The following is a 19,762-nucleotide window of genomic DNA, read 5'->3' as shown; positions in this document are numbered from 1 at the left end:
GCTTCCGTCCGGCATGACCAATTCCGGCGGCGGGCAGCGGGAGCCGGACTCACAGCGCCCCCAGTGGCCGGCGGGGAGAATGACGGGACCTGGGCCGGCTGTGCGCCCGAGCGCACCGTTTTAGGCGCCGGGGACGCGGGGTGCTGGTGTTTCTGATGCCCAAATCTTCTTTCTCTAAAGACTACCATAGAGCAGTAACACTTCTTTTATTCAATCGTTTATTCGTCAGATGTCTTCTGAGCACCTACTCTGTGCCAGGTACAAAACCACACGCTGAGAAAAAAATGGACGAATTAGAACGTTACCGTCCGGAGGAGCTAGACATCTAAACCAACAATTACAGTATAGCACGGTGAGAACTATTACGGAGGTGCTATGGGAGCACAGCAAACGGTATTTAACTTCAGGGACAGTGGGCATCATGGAAAACTTCCTGGAGGAGGTTATGTCTGTTTTGAGATTTGAAGGGTGTGGAAGGAACGGGTGGAGGAAACTGGCAAAAGTCATGGCATTTTTCTGGAACTACAAGTATTTGGGGTCGATATTGATGGTCAAAAGGAGGCAAATAATCAAAGACTTTGTGTGGTAGGTCAAAGAGTTCAAACTGTATCCTAACAGCAGTGGAAAGCCATTGATAGATTTTATGCCAATGAAGTGACGTGATCAGTTTTTGCTTTTAAGAAAGTCATTGGCAATTGCTTCTCGGCCTTTTGGCTAAGATCAAGTGTAGAAAGTCATTGGTAGAAGATTAAAGAATGGAGCGAGATGAGACTGGGGGCCAGTTAGGAGACAATGGTAGTATTCCAAGTTTTAAAATAAAAATGATGAGAGCCTGAATTGGGGTGGAACAGAGAGAGATAGATTTAGAAGACATTTGGTAGGAGAATCAACAAGACTTGGTGATAAGTTGGGAGTCAGGAGTAAGAAAGAGGGAGTTTATGATGTCTCCTATCTTTCTAATTTGGTGATCAGTTGCATGGTGAATCGATTTGACAAGATAAGGAATTCAGGAAAAGAATCAAGTACTGCATTTGTTTTTTCTTTTGTTGAAAAGTGGGGAGAGAATGACAAGTTCATCTTAAATATGTTATGTCTCCAGGTTTTGTGAAACACCCAAGAGATCCAGTAGATAGTTGGATATAGACATCTAGAACTCACAACTGAGAATTCTAGATTGGAGATATCAACAGAATTCAGCGTCATCTACAGCTAAAATTAAAGCTATGAGAGTAGGGGCGCCTGGGTGGCTCAGTCGTTAAGCGTCTGCCTTCGGCTCAGGTCATGATCTCAGGGGCCTGGGATCGAGCCCCGCGTCGGGCTCCCTGCTCAGTGGGAGCCTGCTTCTCCCTCTCCCACTCCCCCTGCTTGCGTTCCCTCTCTCACTGTGTCTCTCTCTGTCAAATAAATAAATAAAATCTTTAAAAAAAAAAAAAAGCTATGAGAGGAAATGAGATGGCTTAGATGCAAAGAACACAGTGAGATGATGGTCTAAAGACTAAAGAAAGGTTGGCTACCTGCAGTAGATGGTAGACTGTGAACCATTGGCAGACAGGGTAAGTGGTCTCTGAGTCTGTGCCCTCCCAACCTAGCACAAAGTAGGCACTTTGGAGAGGCTAGTGAATGATTGGCTGGATGAATGACTTCTCTCTTCCCACCCACTGAGCCTCTCCCATCCTTCCCTACCCAGTGGTGGGTGTGGTTTCTGCTCTCTTAGCACTGTGATAGGCAGGACCTTGCAAGAAGCCTACTGGGAATAGCACATACTAGGGAGAAATGGAGGAAAGGAGTCCATCCTTTTTAAATTCACTTGCCCCCTTATTTTAGTTCCTCTTAACTCTAAAATTTTAACCTCAAACTCCCCCAATTTAACCTCAGAAAACTCCAGTTTAATTCATACCCACAAATACTATTGGTTTGGGTGAGGGAGGTACTACAAAGATGATTAGGCTGTGTCCTTGCCCTGTCCAGACTGCATTCGGCAAGACAAGCGTGCTGAGCAGGGTGTTTCTATAAAGGGTGAGAGTACTGGGGACACTATGGAGCAGGGACCTCACCCTGCGAGCTGCCTTATAAACTCCAGGGCAGGGTCTGGGGCGCCGTGCCACCCTCCCTAGGCTTAATGCTGAGATGGCACTCCCAGGCAGCTGACATGAAAGCAGCCTCATAAAAGGGTCAGCGTCATTAGGGTGATGAACCAGTTGTTGCTTGGAGATCCAGAGGGGATGAAAGGCGCGGGGTGAAGACGCCCTGCGTTCCCCTAGCTTGGTTGGGCAGGGCTTCCAAGGGCCGATGAAAGCTGGAGGAACTGGGCTCAAAGTGTGTCTTCTTGCCTTTCCCGGGAGGAAGCTGTGGACACACTCCAAGGTCGAGAAGGTAGTAGTGGGGGATCTTTCCCTCTGGAGTCCTGGGTCATCGAGTCCTCAACCCAATTCAGACTCTCCTGAACCTTACCGGAGACTCTCTAGGATTGGAAGTTGCTATGGCAACGAAGCTCTCACAATACTGAGGAGAACTCAGGCCTAGAGAGGAGTCACCCTCTTGTACCCCCCACTTCCGACCCACGGATAAAGTGGCGCCCCCTACGCACAGGAACCGTCCCTGGGCCCCCGCCCCGGCGCGGAGACCACCGTGGACCTCCGGGGGCGGGAGGCCGCTCTGGCCCCAAGCGGAGCCTCTCGCTGGTAGACGGGCCCGAGGGAGCCTCTCTGGGCGCAGCGCCGCTGAGCTGCTCGATGCTCCAGCCGGAAGTGCTCTTCACCGCCTGCCTCCCACCCGCCTCTCTGGTCCCGGCGGTAAGATGGCGGCTGCCGCGGAGTGCGATGTGGTAATGGCGGCGACCGAGCCAGAGCTGCACGACGACGAGGAAGCGAAGAGGTAACCGGGTAGCGGGGGAGTGGAAGGGGTGAGCTTCAGCTCCGTGACCCCGGGAAACCCGTCCCTGCCATGGTGCAGCCCCTGTTGAGGCGATGCCCCGCCCTCCGCGACCCCCCCCATCTGAGATAAGTCCCAACAGACCCCCTGAAGGGGCGCTCCCGGAGGTCGGCCCTCCCCTCCTGCTTCCGCCTGGCTGGGGAGCGGAGGCACAGCCTTGTTCTCCGGACAGGAGAAACGTCGCCCTTATTGTAGAAGCCGGGTCTCTGAGGGGATCTCAGAGGTCTGTTATGGGGTGGGGGAGGCTGCGCGGCGACGATGACGACTTCCTTACATCGCCCCCGACCCCCCTTCTCTTGTTAACTTCTCTGCATTGTTGGCTATCAGCACTTTGCGTCTCCAGAGCCCTTGTTCTTCTCACCCTCGTTCCTCAGTAATGTACTCCGGCGACCACTAGCCTGGGTCCGAGTGTGTCTCCATTATTGACCTGGTGCCCCCTCCCCGTACCCCAGAAGTCGGAGATGAGAGGGGAAGAAGGAAGAGTGAGGGCCCTGTCTCATGCTCTACACGTCAAACTCCTGCCCCTCCGTCCTTCCGGAGGAAGATCCTCATTCTTCCCAGGACTGTTCTTAAGTTAAACAGCAGAGAGGAAGGCAACTGCTTGGGCGCTGTTGGCACTGCTGGGCAGCCGCAGTGGCTCGAGATTGCCAGTCTGGGCTAGCCAAGGGAGCTGCTGAGTGAGTGGTTTTCGAGAACACTCTGGATTCTGGCTACAGCTAAGGCAGGTTATTGGAAGTGGGTTGGAACGCAGTTGTGGGTAGTCATACTTGTCCTAATCCTGAAGGAGAATTATCGAAAAGGTTTCGGAAGCCCGGCTTCCGTTCCTTATCAACTGCAGATTAATTGGCTACAATTCCCTTAGTTTCCTTCCCTCATCTTCCATATCTTTGTACTAATCCCTGTATGGCTTCAGTCTGGCTTCATGAGATCTGAAACCAGGATTCTGAGAGTTTTTTACTATCCAAATTAGAAATACAGGAGGTACTCACTGTGGCGGAATGAATAGTTAATCAAGCTTCAGGGTAATTTACTGCAGCCTGTGTCCCAAGATCTGTTGAGAACTGAGAGGCTTGACAAAGTGTGTAGTAAGTCCCCGGGATAATCAGAGAAGGCAGGATACCAGAGTCTAGTCTCTCTTCTTAGTTTTGAGTTTTCACATCATACCTAGTTCTCAGGTGGTTAGGATTAAGCATCATTAAGGAACTGCAAAGTGGGAAACGAAACTCCCCTCTCCCACCCCTCCCCCCAGCCCGGCACAGACAGAGCTTACATTAATTGCTAGGATTTACTTGGTATTGTAAAGAGTTGGGGGGGGGGGGGTTGTGTGCTCTAAATAGGAACTTGGGCTATATGTAGTAATTTGAAAAAACCTTCTCCTACTTAGTATAGATCTTTGTCCCTAATTGGGGTTTTACTTCAAAGCCCTCTCTCTAAAGCAGGTCCTTCTTTAAACAAACAAACACGGCCTCATAAAATTATAGTAAATGAACCTGAAGGTATATTAAGAAATGCAAAATAGGTGATGCTGTAACATGACCACATCACACAAAAACATCATATTTGGTAGCAGTACAGCAGAATAGGGAGGGGTGTTGACTTAGGTTAACTGCCTTATTTCATGGAATTTAAGATGTCATTGATTGTAAAATGCACGGTTTTATCTACCACTGAAAAAAAATACTGTAAATGTAACTGAAAAAAATACATCCTTGCTAGACTTATATGTAATACATACTTATATAGATATTTAGTTATAATAAAACATAGATACTTAGTATATACCATTTATGTGAGCAATCAAAAGGAAAATATAGTGAAATAAAATCACAGTTTGACTTTCTGCCATGTAAGGCATCCTTAGGAGAGTAAACACTGGGCTCTGTTAGTAAGAAAAAGCCTTGTTTATGTATGGTTTTCCATTGCTGAAAATGGAGTGATGATGTAGAGGTTTTGGAGGAAGGTAATTTTACATTTTTCATGTATCCTGTAATCCTGTGTAGCCATAGCAGAGGGCAGGGATAGGGACGTCCCTTACAGATGCCCTTTAGTCATTTGGCCAAGTTTGTGTCTCTTGTTACAGTCCTACTACCAGTTCACTTGGGGACACTGGAGTTGATGGGTCTCTTGGGTAGTTTTTGTGAAGTCCAGCAAGGAGTCCTTCCTTCCTTGCTTCTTGGCTCAAGGGCATGCTGCTGCTGCTAAATTGTTACAGTCCCACAGGGGGCAAAGTGAGAAGAGCTTTCAAGAGTGGGGCCTCATGGTTGCAGCATTTTAAATGGCTGCATGTTTTATTTCATTAGCTTTCGTGTCTTTAGAGAGAAAAGAAATGGACTTCAGTTTCTTTTTTGTCTGTCACTCTGACAAAGTTCTTTTTCCCCCATAGCAGCTGAGAGGCTAAAATAAAAGATGTATTAGTTGGCACTCCAAAATAGATCAGGGTTCTGAATTTCTCTTTGCCCACCAGAACAGAGAAAGCTACTTGGGGAGCCAGAGAGCTAAATTTCAGAGGTTTTACCATTCAGCTAATTTAATTTCAAGCCTTACAGTTGCCTGGGAAGTTGCTGATTGCTTTATCTGATATATGAATACCTGTCTCAAGTGAAGGCTCTCTGGTCACATTTCCTGGGCTGGGGAGATGTCTGTAGGCAGTCTTTATTATGGTAAAATCGAAGGATTTCAAGTTTCTCATCAATAGAGGAAAAACTTCTTCTCAGCATGTATCCAGCGTGACTGGACAATAGGGTCTAAAGGAACCAATGGAAGCCGTAGATTTAGGAAATAGAACATCCTTATCTGATTCCTTGATCTGATAATCTGTGTATCTGTTTTCATGGTGGACTCAAGCAAGGACATTAGGTCCTTTCTCAGTACCCAGGTATCATAAACTCTGTAGAGTTTGCTTTTTATTTCTCTATTCATGTTGTTGGTGGGAAGCACTGAACCCTGAATCCATATCTCATGGTCTGCTGCAGTTGCTATTTATTTATTTACTACATCTTCCTGGGACATTTTGGAGTTCATGGCCATAACTGAAGAGCTTGTGGGGATGCCTTCCCCAGCTCTTCTTCCTCTGTTTTAAATTCTTAGGCATTTGTCTCTCTAAACTTTCTCTTGAAGTTCCATGGTAGGCAGCTAGACATTTCAGTAAGCCCACAAGCTGAATGGGATATTATCTTTGACCTTAAATTCAAATCAATGAAAACACTGCTTTCAGCCTTCATTTTCATTTTGGTATACTTTTTTTTTTTTTTTTTTTTTTTAAAGATTTTGTTTATTTATTTGACAGAGAGAGATACACAGCGAGAGAGAGAATACAAGCAGGGGGAGTGGGAGAGGGAGAAAGCAGGCTTCCCGCAGAGCAGGGAGCCCGATGCGGGGCTCGATCCCAGGACTCTGGGATCATGACCTGAGCCGAAGGCAGACGCTTAACGACTGAGCCACCCAGGCGCCACCCATTTTGGTATACTTTTAAGTGTGGGATCAGAGGTGAAGGAATGGGAGGTGGGACAAATAAGTCACGGTTAAGGAAAGGATGAAGCTGGGAATACAGAATCCTGAATACCAGTATTGAACTTGATTAACTGGTTAATTGAACCTAATATTAATAAGTGGCAAAATTGTTAAATCAGGGGAGCCTGGCTGGCTCAGTTGATAGAGCATACAACTCTTGATCTTGGGGTTGTGAGTTCGAGCCCCAGGTTGGGTGTAGAGATTACTTAAAAATAAAATCTGTTAAAAAAAATTGTTAAATCATAACTGGAGTTAAGGTAGAGTACAGAGGAAGGGTGTCTCTGTCCTTGCTGCTTTAATTCAGGTCCATATACTAACCAGAACCAGAAACCAACCAAATTGAGCCAAGTTGAATGGCAGTTGCTCTAGTGTTTAGTCCATTCCCAACGACCAGAAATCTGATTGGCTTAAAACCCAGGCTCATTGAACATTCTAGCCAATCAGGGATGAGTGTAGTCATTGAAGCTAGTATTTTAAAAGTTTTTAAAAGCTGAGTACTGGGCACTTGCCTTTGCTTTTTTTCTCTAGGACTTTAGAAGATTGGAGAACAATGGTCAGCGGCTGCCTAGGTGCCTTGTGGTCTGATGCACAGTCCCTCTGAGAGCCCATTTCACCCTTATTCCACTAATGTTTGGTCCCTTTTCTCCAGTGCTGAGTGATGTGGAAGTTACTTAGAGGTCGTTCCAGGTATTCTTTTAAACTGTCTGAATTTCAGCAGTAAGAGCAGCAGTAAGAGCAGAACATCATACAAGTTATCCCAATGTCTATTCATTTTATTGGATTGACAATTTTTTTTCTTCCCCGTATAAATCAAAATAGCAGTTCCTTTTTTATCCCACCATTGGCAGGGGTATGAGTGGTTGAGACTTTTGAGAATGAAAATATGAATATTTGACTTTCAGAGTCCAATTCTGACCCCTAATATTCTGTTGTCATATGACTTGAAGTTTTTGTGCGGAGACCAGATTGTCAGATAAGCAAAGTGTTAGCCATCTCTTCTGATTCTATTATTAAGCTTTTGGAGAGGGTGTGTGAGGCAGGCAACATTTTCTCTTATTCTCGGGGAGTTTCTGTCCTGAGAGTTCTTCCTCTGTCAGTTTGCTCTGAGATAGTCAACTACCTGTTAAAGTAAGGAACCAAGAGAACTTTATTATTTTTTGTGAGAACTTTAGAAGCCACATACCAGTTGACAATTTAGACTCTCACTCTGGTTCCCACCTCCCCCCCGACCTCCCCAAAAAACTCAGAAAGCAGCCTTTTTCTTAATTATAGTTCCCTAGTTCTAGATTTTTGTTGGGTGCTAAAGTCCCGATGAGGGTAGTAGGAGATCTCACAGAATGGGGAACCAAGGGGTAGAAAATGGTGGGTTTTGGGGTATGTTATGAAAACAAGCCTCTGGCTAGCAGCTTTATGGTTGGGTCTCCTGTCCCCTGGAGTAAAGGTTAGTTAGGTAGATGCCACAGATTGTGACACCTCTCATTTAAGGAACTAGCATAAATTTATTGTGGTTGAGTCAGCTATTTCATGTGTATATCTTTCTGTGTGCAATAATAGGATTTCCGTCTGGGTCGATTGATTAGTTGGTTGCTTTTTCCCCTCACTGAATAAGAGATTGCCAATTCCAGTGTGTTGCCTGGTGTCCTTCCCTGCTCAAGCAGTAGAGAGTGCTGCTGCCTTGTGTAGACTGTATCTGTGACTCCACTTGGTCCTTCCTGGCTCTGCCTCTGTTGAGGCTTCCCCCTGAATGTCCAGAAAGAGAACTATTTGAACTGGTATGTTAATGAGTTTTCTTCATCTTCATCTCCTCCCCTCTTTTTGGGAGAAGAGTGGATATTTTAATTGTGCTTCAAAGTGAAAGCAGAAGCTGTTTATTCTAAAGCAAATTGGGTAAAGGAAGCTGGGTAGCCCATTTTTACCACCTGGTAGCAGTTGCAGAGCCCACCCTGTTTTCTCTGGACCGTTACGAAGCCTTTATTCACACCCAGCATAGAGCACCTTGCTTTCAGCAAGCACTGAATTCGTGGAATTGCTCCACTTACCTATATAAAATTTGTCATTTCATCCCTAGACTAGTTAGAAAAGAAAGAATAGTATGCGTTTAGTAAGATGGAATAAAAGGCTCCCGGGCTCCTTTTACTTTATTCTGTTATGGAGGTCAGGGAGAGTGCAACATGAAACAGGCCCTGTGACATGCCTTTGGGGACAAGAGGTCTCGGACTGTGGGAAGGAAGAAGGAATTTCTACTCTGAGACTGGCCAAGATCCCGTAAATTCTAAAGGGTGGAGGATGTTTCTAGATCAACGGGCAACTAGTAAACTTGACTGAATAAAAGAAATGAGTGCAACAATCACAGAGTGAAGGTGACATTTTGGAAGTAGTAAATATAGTAAGAATGCATAAGGGATATTTGACTCGGGCAGTATAAAGTATTATTGTTAATAGGTATTTTCTAAGAGTCTTCCTGCCAATAAAATAGTCTCCAAAAGCAAAGGCCTTGAAATACTCTTCTGCTCTAACAAAAGAAATCATCTTGTCCTGAGTTACGTTTTTAGCAGTTAGATTTTTCTTCCATATCAGGAGTAGCCGAATACATCAAGAAAATGCAAAAAAAGAGAAAAAAAGGAGATCTCATTCAAGCTTCTGCATCTCTTTTGATTTAAACTATTATTAATGGCTATTAGAAGAGCTGAACTTTATTAAAAATAGATTATTCTAGCCAAATACTTGAAATAAGTAAGAGCAGTCAGGTATGTTTTTGTCATACAAAAATCTAATCCACATTTCCTAGGTTGCAAATGTTATGGAATAGTGAACTGTGCTAGTCTTTTTTTTTTTTTAAGATTTTATTTATTTATTTGATAGAGAGCACAAGCAGGGGGAGCAGCAGGCAGAGGGAGGGAGAAGCAGGCTCCCTGCTGAGAGGGAACACAATGCCAGGGGCTTGATCCAAGGACCCTGGAATCATGACCCGAGCCGAAGGCAGACGCTTAACTGACTGAGCCACCCAGGCACCCCGCTAGTCTTTGTTTTTATGCACAGAGGTAACTAAACCTTGAAGTGATATTGTACTAATACTGAAGCATCTCATCCTTATTTTAATAATTCACAAATACATGAAATGCGAAGCATTTCCAAAGTGAACTCAGTCATATTGAGGGCGTTTTAAAAACTGCCACCCAGTGAATCCTGCATTAATGAAAGCTGATGAGTAAAATTCTCTCTTTCATTGCTAAAAGATAGACTAGTTGGCCTAAGGCGAAGATACTGCTTTACCATTCAGCTTGGAAGTATTTAGAGAGAAAATGGAGATTTTTATAGGGCATCTAATTTGGGTCACGTTGCAATGTGAATTGCTGTGTTTTAATGAATGTTTAATTTAGCTGAGCTGTAAATGTGCAGAGTTGACTGGTGATCATAAGCCCAAGTTGTCTGAATTGATCACATGATGCTGAGCCCTGCTAAGACCTATGTGATACCAAATGATTCCCTTGGCACTTTTCATTGGAGTAATTAGCATCTGTGATGAATGAGTGCTACATTGGGGGAGAGAGAATATAACTGCATGATCAGAGGATATACAGATTTTTAACACATGTAGTGTAGAATAGCAGGTGTCAGGCTGCAGTTTTCTGATTGATGAAGTTATTTCCAAAAAATAATTTTAAAATATCAAAGCGGACCAAGAGTGAAATGTAGTCTCCTTACCTGTGTCTGTCAGAGAGAAGGCCGTCTAGGCCCTCCAGCACTCATCCTGTTGTGGTGGGCCCTCCCCCTATACCTCCAAAGAGGATAGAAATTTTTGAAAATATTTCAGTAGCTCTTTCACAGGAATTTGTTGCTGGCTATTAAAGTGAAAGGACTGGTTTGGTGGAGGGTAGAGTCTTTCCCAGCATCTCCTGGCGAATCAGAGGTGAAGCTTATTCTGCTTAGAGATTGGGTGGGAAACTAGATAAATTAGTTTTAATCTAAAAACCTTAACGTTGGTTAACAGGATCTAGTGGGGAAAAAATCTGGGACTGTTAGAGTTAGGCAGCCTGTGCGGCTGCCTTGGGTACCTCACTGGCTCTTCCTTGTTGAAGGACTTGTGAGAGTATCGCCATAACCACCTCAGGAGGCCCAGATCTTCCCTCGGAATGCCTTGGCAAATCTGAAAAAGCACTAGAGATGTAGTGTAGCTATTAATAGCTCCAGCAGGTCAGTTATGGCCAAGTCTCTATTTTGATGTGGTATTATATTTCAGGGTTTAGTCTGAATTTTATTTTGTGGCCATAGAAAATAACCTGTAGTGTAATTTAGTCCACTTTGGACTCCTTTCCTCCTTTTGGTTCGTCTAGGTGGACCTAATTAATTCCAATCCTTCCTTTCTCAGTGCTGATGTGTTTTGGTAGGTACATGTTGTAACCTCACTTGGTTATCAAATCTGTTGACCCTGGCGATGAGTGGTGACAGATACCAGCACCACACTGCCCTCAATTCCCGTGTTAACCAGCTCTTCTCCTTCTTTTCCAGTCCCACGCCTTTGACATCTCATCCTTCAGTCCCTTTGCTGTAAGGGCAACTTGAACAAGCTTCAGCCCTTTCTCAGACTCCCAGGGCAGGACTTGAATGGATTTGACCCTGGAATTGTTCCTGATGCAGCCTTGTTCAGTTCTTGCTGCTGCCATGCTGGATTCCAAAGATCCACTTTTTCCTCGGCTGGTCTCACAGGGTCAGGCCCATTGGTTAAAGCTTGTCGCGTATTTGGTGGGGAGGTTCAAAATGAAGGAGGGACTCCACTTTGGGAGTTGGACCTGGAGGCAAAAAATAAGCATTCAGCCTAAAAGCACTAAGTGCCCATTGTTTAGGCAGCTGTTAATCAACCATGTTTCTATGAAAATAAGTCCTTTTCATGAGGCAATTGTGTGGGAATAGCTAATTCTGGCCTGATGCTGTGCAGTGTGAGGTTAAAAACATGGTAACTTGTCACAACACAATTCTTCTTGTTCTTTCTGCTGTGGGCTGCCTCTACATTACTCGCTTTGTTTGCTCTAGAATGGAATCTACTCACCATTTACTAAAATGAAATGCATTTCTTGGGGGAGGCAAAGTCCAGTTCACTAGGTCTTGCATCTTAAAGAGAAAGGAGCCCTGCTCTCTCTGTGACTAATTGTTAGGAAATGTCATTAGCTTGTTTAAATCCAGATTGTAGTTCTGGAGTTGGATTTTATACTCGGGGGCTATTTTATGTCTTAGTTTGAAGAAATTCACATTCATTGCCCATGTCTTGTTCCTGCAGGACAGATTAATTTTTAAAGTCTTAAGCAATAGATAGAGATGAGCATTGGAGAGAAAGCTTAGCATAGTAGACAGTGCATAAGCTTTGGAATCTGACAGGTGTGGCTTCACATCCTGACCTTGGGCCACTTTTTAATCTCTATCCCTTATTTTACTCCTCTGAGAAATGGGAATAATGAAACACCTGGTAGAAAGATAATGTATGGAAAGTACCAGGCTTCAGTAATTATTTCTGACTTTCCACAGAAATCATCCTTTGTGTTTTTATAGAAGCCAGTGCTGAAGTCCCTTGCATCCATGGAAGTTAGTGTTTCAGGAAAGAAAGGGCACCATTCTGTAGCTCTACAGGTTGCTTCACCTTTGACTAACAAGCTTTCTACTGCTAATATGGTGTCTGTCCAAGTGCCTGGACAACCTTTGGTTTTCCTCAAGGATTTGTGTATTTTTAGCCACTAGCCAACTGAAGAGAAGACTAGATCACAGTTGCATTGTGGGCCCAATGTTTCCTTTGAATTTACCACTCCATTTCTTCACAGCCGTTTGACTCAGCTTCTGACATCCAGTGTTGGGGACGCCCTTTCTTCAGATCTCTTGGCATGTCTGCTCTTAAAGGATAGGCTCCTCATAGTTTTTATAGTGCCTTGCTTAATTCACATTTATAGGATGGTGTACATCATGTAGAAAGATTGCAGTTGGTCTTATAAATCTTGCAGTTGGGGGATCCTTCTTGAGGACTTTTAATAGCAGATGGCCTCTTTATAGCATCGTACCAGTTGGTGTAAATTATTCAAACAGATTTATGTCCATCACAGTTCAAATCTGTCAGCATTTATAGATCATTCCCATTTTCCTTCTCCTTTCTTCTAGCAGCCTTTTCATGTTAGTAGGGCTTGCCAGGACAGTGCTGGAGAAGAATGGAAAGGGAGATCGCCTCAATAAAAGGAGGGCGGCTTTGCCACTTTGTAGTTTAAAATACATAAGTAAATAAATCAAATCTTCCCAATGCCGATGTCCATAGACTCAAGCTGTAAACTCCCATACCATCACTATGTTAAGAATTAGGTACTTTTGTCCCTACTTCCCTTGAACTGGATCCTTTTTTGGTTGTGTAGAGGACAGAAAAAGAAACAAAGATTCTTATAACAAAAGTGCTCAGATATTTCGTTATGTTGCAGGAATCATTTGGGTAAAGAATTATCTTTGTCACTCAAGTTGGTCATTAGAATGATTTGGGGTATCTTTGGTAGAGGTTACTAGTTTTTTACAACATTGTTGGTCATGTCTTATTCGATTCTAGTTCCTTGATCTGGAATATAATTCTCCTTACATAACATTGTTCCTTTCGGAAAGTACAATTTGTCTAATGGCACAGCTTCAAAAATGGATCTTGGAGTAGGGCAGAAATTCTGATATTATCCACTTGGTGGTTATACAAGATACTATAGAAATGGTAGCATAAGTACCCGCATAGATGTGATAGGCAGAGTACATCAGTAGGTGGGTACTTCTGAGAACATGGCACTGGCAGGCTGTACCTCATATGTTCCTGTTACCCAAGTTCTTGGTCTCTGCTGACACTCAACTCCGTCCTCCATCTTAAAACACCAATATGCTATGTGTTTAACTCCTTTGCCACCTGCTTTTGCTCTGCTTGTCCTTTCAGTGACAAATGCATGAGCCACTTTTCAAGAGAATAAATCATTAGAACTCTAGGGATGTGACCCCTTTCATATTAAGAAATCGTTGCCCCTGAATGGAGTGATCTGTAACTGATTTTTTTTTTTTTTAAGATTTTATTTGTTAGAGGGAGAGCACAAGCAGGGGGAACAGCAGAGGGAGAGGGAGAAGCAGACTCCCCGCTGAGCAGGGAGCCCGATGCGGGGCTCGATCCCAGGGCCCTGGGATCATGACCTGAGCCGAAGGCAGACGCTTAACGACTGAGCCACCCAGGCTCCCCTGTAACTGATTTTTTATGTTTGCTGAAGAGGCAGCAGTTGTGACACAGGGGAAAGGAAATAAACATGAAAATTCAGGGGCACTTGGCTGGCTCAGTTGGAGGAACATGCAGCTCTTGATCTTGGGGTCATGAGTTTGAGTCCCATGTTGCGTGTAGAGATTACTTAATAAATAAATAAACTTAAAAAATTTCAGTCTCTGTGAGAGGATGTCTAAATTTGCTTGTTGTATGGGATATGACTATTGGCAGGAATAACGAGGAAAGGCAGGCCACATGAGAGAGGTTTTCTTGATTTAGTTTGAATGTATCTAAGTGACAAAAATAGCATCGAACAAATCTATAAATTCCTTCAAGTATTGCACTAACTTTCAGCTCAATATACCCGGGGCTCTAGACCAAAGATTGCTCCCATGAGATTACAGAGGTTATTCCCTGTGTATAATATGCTCCTCTTTCTCTTTCCTTTTCAGGGAAGCAGAGTCTTTCAAGGAACAAGGAAACGCATACTATGCCAAGAAAGATTACAATGAAGCTTATAACTATTATACAAAAGCCATAGGTGAGAAGGACCTTAACTGCTTATGTTGGAAGATAAATTTGCTCAATATAAGTACTGTTATATGTAGCGGCTCTTGAAAAAGTAGCCTTTGGCTTAGTGGGTTCATAACTTACTATGCGAACTCTTTCGGACTTAATTGGCTTATGAGGGATGACTTATAAATGGGTAGTTCTTCATTTGACAAAGGCAATTCCAGAAATTCTAGATATGGCAAAAAGATAACCCACCTAAATGCATCTCAGCCATTTCCAGTTCACTTAACCATGTTAGAAAATGGCCCTTGTATGGGGCACCTGGGTGGCTCAGTTGTTAAGCGTCTGCCTTCGGCTCAGGTCATGATCCTCAGGGTCCTGGGATCGAGCCCCGCCTCGGGCTCCCTGCTCTGCCGGAAGCCTGCTTCTCCCTCTCCCACTCCCCCTGCGTGTGTTCCCGTTCTCACTGTGTCTCTCTCTGTCAAATAAATAAATAAATAAAATCTTAAAAAAAAGAAAAGAAAATGGCTCTTATAGATATTAATTATCAAGTCTTAACAACTTCCATGCTCCATCTGCCAGCATATTTTAATCCCATGTCAGCATATTTCTCACTTAACTTGCTTACAGGCTCTCGACCCCTAATTCAACAAATGCAAATTCATTTTCATTTCTTATTATATATAATACAATTCATTAAGAAGATGAATATGCTGACCCCTCCCCTTTAAAGAATAATCAGTGCACTTTAAAGCTATTATAAATTATTTTTAAGTAACTTTTATTTTTTTAATAGGTCATACCATTGCTGCTGTCGGTAGTCAAAAATTTGGCCATGGCCTTTTAAAGAGAGTATGTCAGCATTCCTATTATAGTTTGATTGCCTTGATGTAGTTCTGAGGGGAGAGGGCCCCTGAGTTTTTGAAGCAGTGACCCGTGCTAAGCTTTATTTTATTTTCTTCTGCCCTTCCTGTAGATATGTGTCCTAAAAATGCTAGCTATTATGGGAATCGAGCAGCTACTTTGATGATGCTCGGAAAGTTCCGGGAAGCTCTTGGAGATGCACAACAGTCAGTGAGGTTGGATGACAGTTTCGTCCGGGTACGTAATGCGACCATCTGGGGAGGACCAGTTGCTGCAGTTGCTTTCCTTTAGCCCAGGGCTTCTCAGTCTTGACACTGTAGACATTTGGGACCAGATAATTCTTTGTTGTGGAGGGCTGTCTTGTTCATTGTATGATGTTTAGCAGCATCTCTTTAACCACTAGGTATAAGTAGCACCCCTACCTCCCCGGCTGTGACAACCACACAGGTCTCCAACATTGCTAACCGCCCCATGGAGGGCGGAATCTCCCCTGGGTGAGAACCACTGCTCTGGCTGCTTTCATCCCATGTTGGGTTTTGTGTGGGTATTTGTTCCTGCTGTTGATTGCTCTCTGCTTGGCCAATCATGCTCCTTTTCTTCGCTCTTTGCATTTCTTCTAGGGACATCTACGAGAGGGAAAATGCCACCTATCTCTAGGGAATGCCATGGCAGCATGTCGTAGTTTCCAGAGAGCCCTAGAACTGGATCACAAAAATGCTCAGGCACAACAGGAGGTATGGTTCTGATCTTGTCCATATGGAAAGAGACACTGTGGTATAGTGACCTGAAAGTCAGAACTGAGAGCTACCAAAAAAAAAATAAAAAGAACTGAGAGCTAGTCTCACTTCTGCCATCGCCACATCTGGGTAACTGTAGGCAAGTCTCATAGTCTGTCCGAGCCTCAGTTTCTTATATGTAGACAGTTTTGAATATGATTTATAGCTTTAGAAATCTGTGAAATGGAGGGTTTCTGAGATGGCTGAGGAGCCGGCAGATGCTGCAAGGAACTGATTTGAGTGAGGTTAAAGAATTTGAGTAAATTCAAGTCCTGATTAAATCAGTAGCAGCTAAAATGTGTTTTAGTTCCATCTCCATTTATACCCAGTTTACTCCTGGATGCGTTTTAGTGAGAATCTGGAAGCTTCTGCTCAACCTCTGATGATGCTGTGCCTTTAATTTATGTCTATCAAGGCACGACTCTGGTGTTCCTGACTTGAAGTTCAAACTCAGGTTGCAGGTAGGGCTTTAGCCTGCCTTTTAGGAGTCTTGGCTGCATCTTCACCAACTTGATTTGTGAGAAGTCTGTGGTTCTGATTTTCTTGAACTCATAATTCATCAAAGCCTTGATTTTTGTGGTTGTTGAATCTACAACTTCATTAAAACTTTCCCTATCTGATTTTCTGGCGTAGTTCAAGAATGCTAATGCAGTCATAGAATATGAGAAAATAGCAGAAACGGATTTTGAGAAGCGGGATTTTCGGAAGGTAAAGTACAACTATGGGGAAATCTCATCTACCCTTTATCACAAGGCCACGCGCGCGCACGTGTAATATGATACAGAAGGGGTGTGTGTGTGTGTGTGTGTGTGTGTGTGTGTGTGTGTGTGTGTGTGTAGTATGGTACAGAAGATCCAGAATAATAAATTACCACTTCAGTTTGACTTTGCCTTTTTCTTTTCTTTCTTTTTTTTTTAAAGACTATTTTTTTTAAGAATAGGTTCACAGCAAAATTGAGAGGAAGGTACAGAGAGTTCTCATATTCCCCTGCCCCGACACACGCATAGCCTCCCCCATTATCAACATTCCCCACCGGAGGCACATTTTTTTTTTTTCAGATTTTATTTATTTATTTGAGAGAGAGAGCATGAGCAGGAGGAAAGGGCAGAGGGAGAGGGAGAAGCAGACCTCTGAGCAGGGAGCCCGATGTGGAATTTGAACCCAGGACCCTGGGATCATGACCTGAGCTGAAGGCAGATGCTTAACTGACTGAGCCACCCGGGCATCCCCAGAGGCACATATGTTACAGTCACTTTTTTTTTTTTAATTTTATTTTATTATGTTAATCACTATACCTTACATTGTTAGTTTTTGACAGTCATGTTTTTGACAGTTATGAATAGAGCTGCTATAAACATCTGTGTGCAGGTTTTTGTGTGGACATAAGTTTTCACCTCTTTTGGGTAAATACCAAGAAGTGCAGTTCCTGGATTGTGTGGTAAAAGTATGTTAAGTTTTGCAAGAAACTACCAAAATGGCCATACCATTTTTGCATTCCCACCAGCAATGAATGAGAGTTCCTGTTACTCCACATCATCATCAGCATCTAAAAAATTTTTTTGCCAAGGTATTTACTTTCTTAATTCTATTTGGCTTTATGATAAAAAGCAATGTGACTTTACTTGAATTTGTTCCTGCTTTTGATACAAGATAGTATCCTACGAGTGTGCTGGCTAATAGAGGGAATACTAGTTGGAATTAAATATTAGGTTTGGATATTGGTTTAATTTGAATAATGAGAGCTAGCTTTGACCCTGCTTTATGTGAACCAGATGCGGGTCTAAATAAAAAATAGAGGCTCCTTTTAGGTTTTTGGCCAGTGTATGTAACCTGTCATCACTACAGTTTTGATGTTAGGCCTTGCTGTGAAAGCACACTACTCTCCTTGATGGAGCTGTGTGATAGTCCATGAAAATGCAACAGAGGGGTTGACCTATCTGAAAACATGAGAAAGGTGTAAAAGTTCTAGATACCTTTCTAGATTTTGTTTATAGTGGTTATGTCTCATCTGTATAATTCCTAATTCCCTGGTTTAGATGATATTTGGAAGTAGCTTTCATTAGAGTTTCAAAAGGGAGGTGATTAGCCTCCTAAAAAGGTAAAAACCACGGATTAGGGTCAATTTTCAGGATCACTTAAAAGAGGTTTGTATCATCCAAGGAATAGAGTTGTTACTTCATATGTGGGAATTTGCTCAGTGCTTTCTATAGAATGTACTCAGTAAACGTTTGATAAAAGGGTACAACTAAGAATTATTCTTAATTATTCTTAAGTCGCAAACTGTGCAGGTCTTTTATTTGGTAATAAATATTTCTGATTAGCTTATGCAGAGTCTCAGCATTAACTTATTAGCATCCCTCTTCTGTCTATTGGTTTTAATAACCATAGTGTCTTTGTACTGTGATTCATAAGTTTTTTGGGGGGGGTGTGTGTGTGTGTGTGTGTGTGTGTGTGTGTGTGTGTTTTCCTTCTGTCATGTTTTCTGAGGTTTACATAGGCAAAAGCTTTGTCTCAAAAGGCAATCTTTTGAGTTTCTTTTCTCTCTTGCCCACTCTGGAGCCAGAATCCCCAGTTTGTGACAGAATCCTCTGTTTGTGACATCCCAGCCCCCCCCACTGTAGCTCATGGTGATGTCACAAATGAAGAATTATGATCCTGGCAGGGGAAACAGATGAACTTGGAAGAAACAAAGATCTTCTTTGCCTGCAGCTGTCCCTAGTCATGGGGAGTGGGGGGTGGGAAGTGAAGCACTAAGCCTTCAGCTGACACGCCACTGACCCGATGAGCAGAACCATCTCCATACAGAACGTTGCGAAGGCAACAGGGTGTGGCTGCTTACATCTGACTGCTCCCCCCCCCCCCCGCCATTCTCTTTCTATTTAAGGGGGAAAAATTAGCACCATGACTCTATCTTACATGATACCTGAATTTTCATAGAATTCTTAGAACTTCTAGGATAGTAACCTGTGCCCTGAAAGAGAGTCCTTCCCACCACTGCTCTGTGAACACTGCAGTCTTCCAGTGGAGCAGCTCTTGGTGTTTCCCTACTTCTGCATATTTTCAAATTTAAATTTTTGAATAGGTGCTATTCATTGTTCAAAAGTTAGAAGTATTGGTTGGTGGGGGGGGGGGAAGCTAAAAATATAAACAGATACTCAGTGATAGGTATTCCCCCAAACTTCTGTCTACCTAGTTCTCACCCCCTGAAGTAATCTCTAGTCGTGTTTCTTCTGTTCCCTTCCAGTCTGGTTGTACGTATATAAGCAAATAGAAATATAGAGTCCTGATTTTCTTTTTTTTACATGAAAGGTCGTATGCTTTTCACTATTCTGTGCCTTGCTTTTTTTCACTTAGTGGACCTTGGAAGTCTTTCTGTACTAATACATGGAAAGTTGCTTCATTCTGTTTTAGAGCCACACGGTATTCCGTTACATGAATGTCCAACCAGTTGCCTTTTGCTGAAATTTGACCTATTATTGCTTTTGAGTTTTCAGACTTCATTTCTTCCTGATCCCCATGGCCAGATTCTTAGACCGAATGGGTGTCTCTTAATTCCACATTGCTCCTTTGGGTCATTTATCCTTGACAAGGATATGATTCAGCAAGGATCTCCCAGGAATAGCAGCTAAACCAAAAATGAAGGCCTCAGAGAACAAACTTCTGAAAAGAGAAAATAGGAATATATGGAGAGGCTTTATCAAACTGAAAGACAATCTCAGCGTGTGTGTATATGTGTGTGTGAGAGAGAGAGAGAGAAACTTGCCTTTTGGTTTATATATTAACATGTTAAGTATAGTAATCTGATATAGTCTATTTAGGACCATTTAAACCAACCATTTTACTGATATATTGCTACTAAAATAGAAGCGGAGGGGCGCCTGGTTGGCTCAGTCAGGCAGCCAACACTTGATTTCGGCTC

General features: G+C 43.2%; 1 protein-coding gene across 5 annotated transcripts in view; it reads left to right on the top strand.

The window, feature by feature from the left end:
• The first annotated feature begins 2,688 nt into the window (after positions 1 to 2,688).
• Positions 2,689 to 19,762, top strand: part of DNAJC7 (DnaJ heat shock protein family (Hsp40) member C7) — a 29,381-nt gene continuing 12,307 nt past the window's right edge. Inside the window, exons 1-6 of one of the 5 annotated variants that reach the window (XM_036069151.2) lie at positions 2,755 to 2,874; positions 6,970 to 7,128; positions 14,143 to 14,231; positions 15,180 to 15,304; positions 15,688 to 15,801; positions 16,477 to 16,551. In XM_036069151.2, the coding sequence (XP_035925044.1) occupies positions 7,100 to 7,128; positions 14,143 to 14,231; positions 15,180 to 15,304; positions 15,688 to 15,801; positions 16,477 to 16,551 (432 nt within the window). In that variant the 5' untranslated portion in view covers positions 2,755 to 2,874; positions 6,970 to 7,099. Of the gene's footprint in view, positions 2,875 to 6,969; positions 7,129 to 11,024; positions 11,150 to 14,142; positions 14,232 to 15,179; positions 15,305 to 15,687; positions 15,802 to 16,476; positions 16,552 to 19,762 lie in introns of those variants that run through there. The other 4 variants (XM_036069150.2, XM_036069154.2, XM_036069152.2 and 1 more) reach the window with 4 other exon arrangements.

The sequence above is a fragment of the Halichoerus grypus genome, chromosome 2 (assembly GCF_964656455.1).
Source record: "Halichoerus grypus chromosome 2, mHalGry1.hap1.1, whole genome shotgun sequence".
In the NCBI taxonomy this organism is placed as follows: Eukaryota; Metazoa; Chordata; class Mammalia; order Carnivora; family Phocidae; genus Halichoerus; species Halichoerus grypus.
The sequence above is the reverse complement of the archived record's forward strand: the minus strand, read 5'-3'. Positions and strand labels throughout refer to the sequence as shown.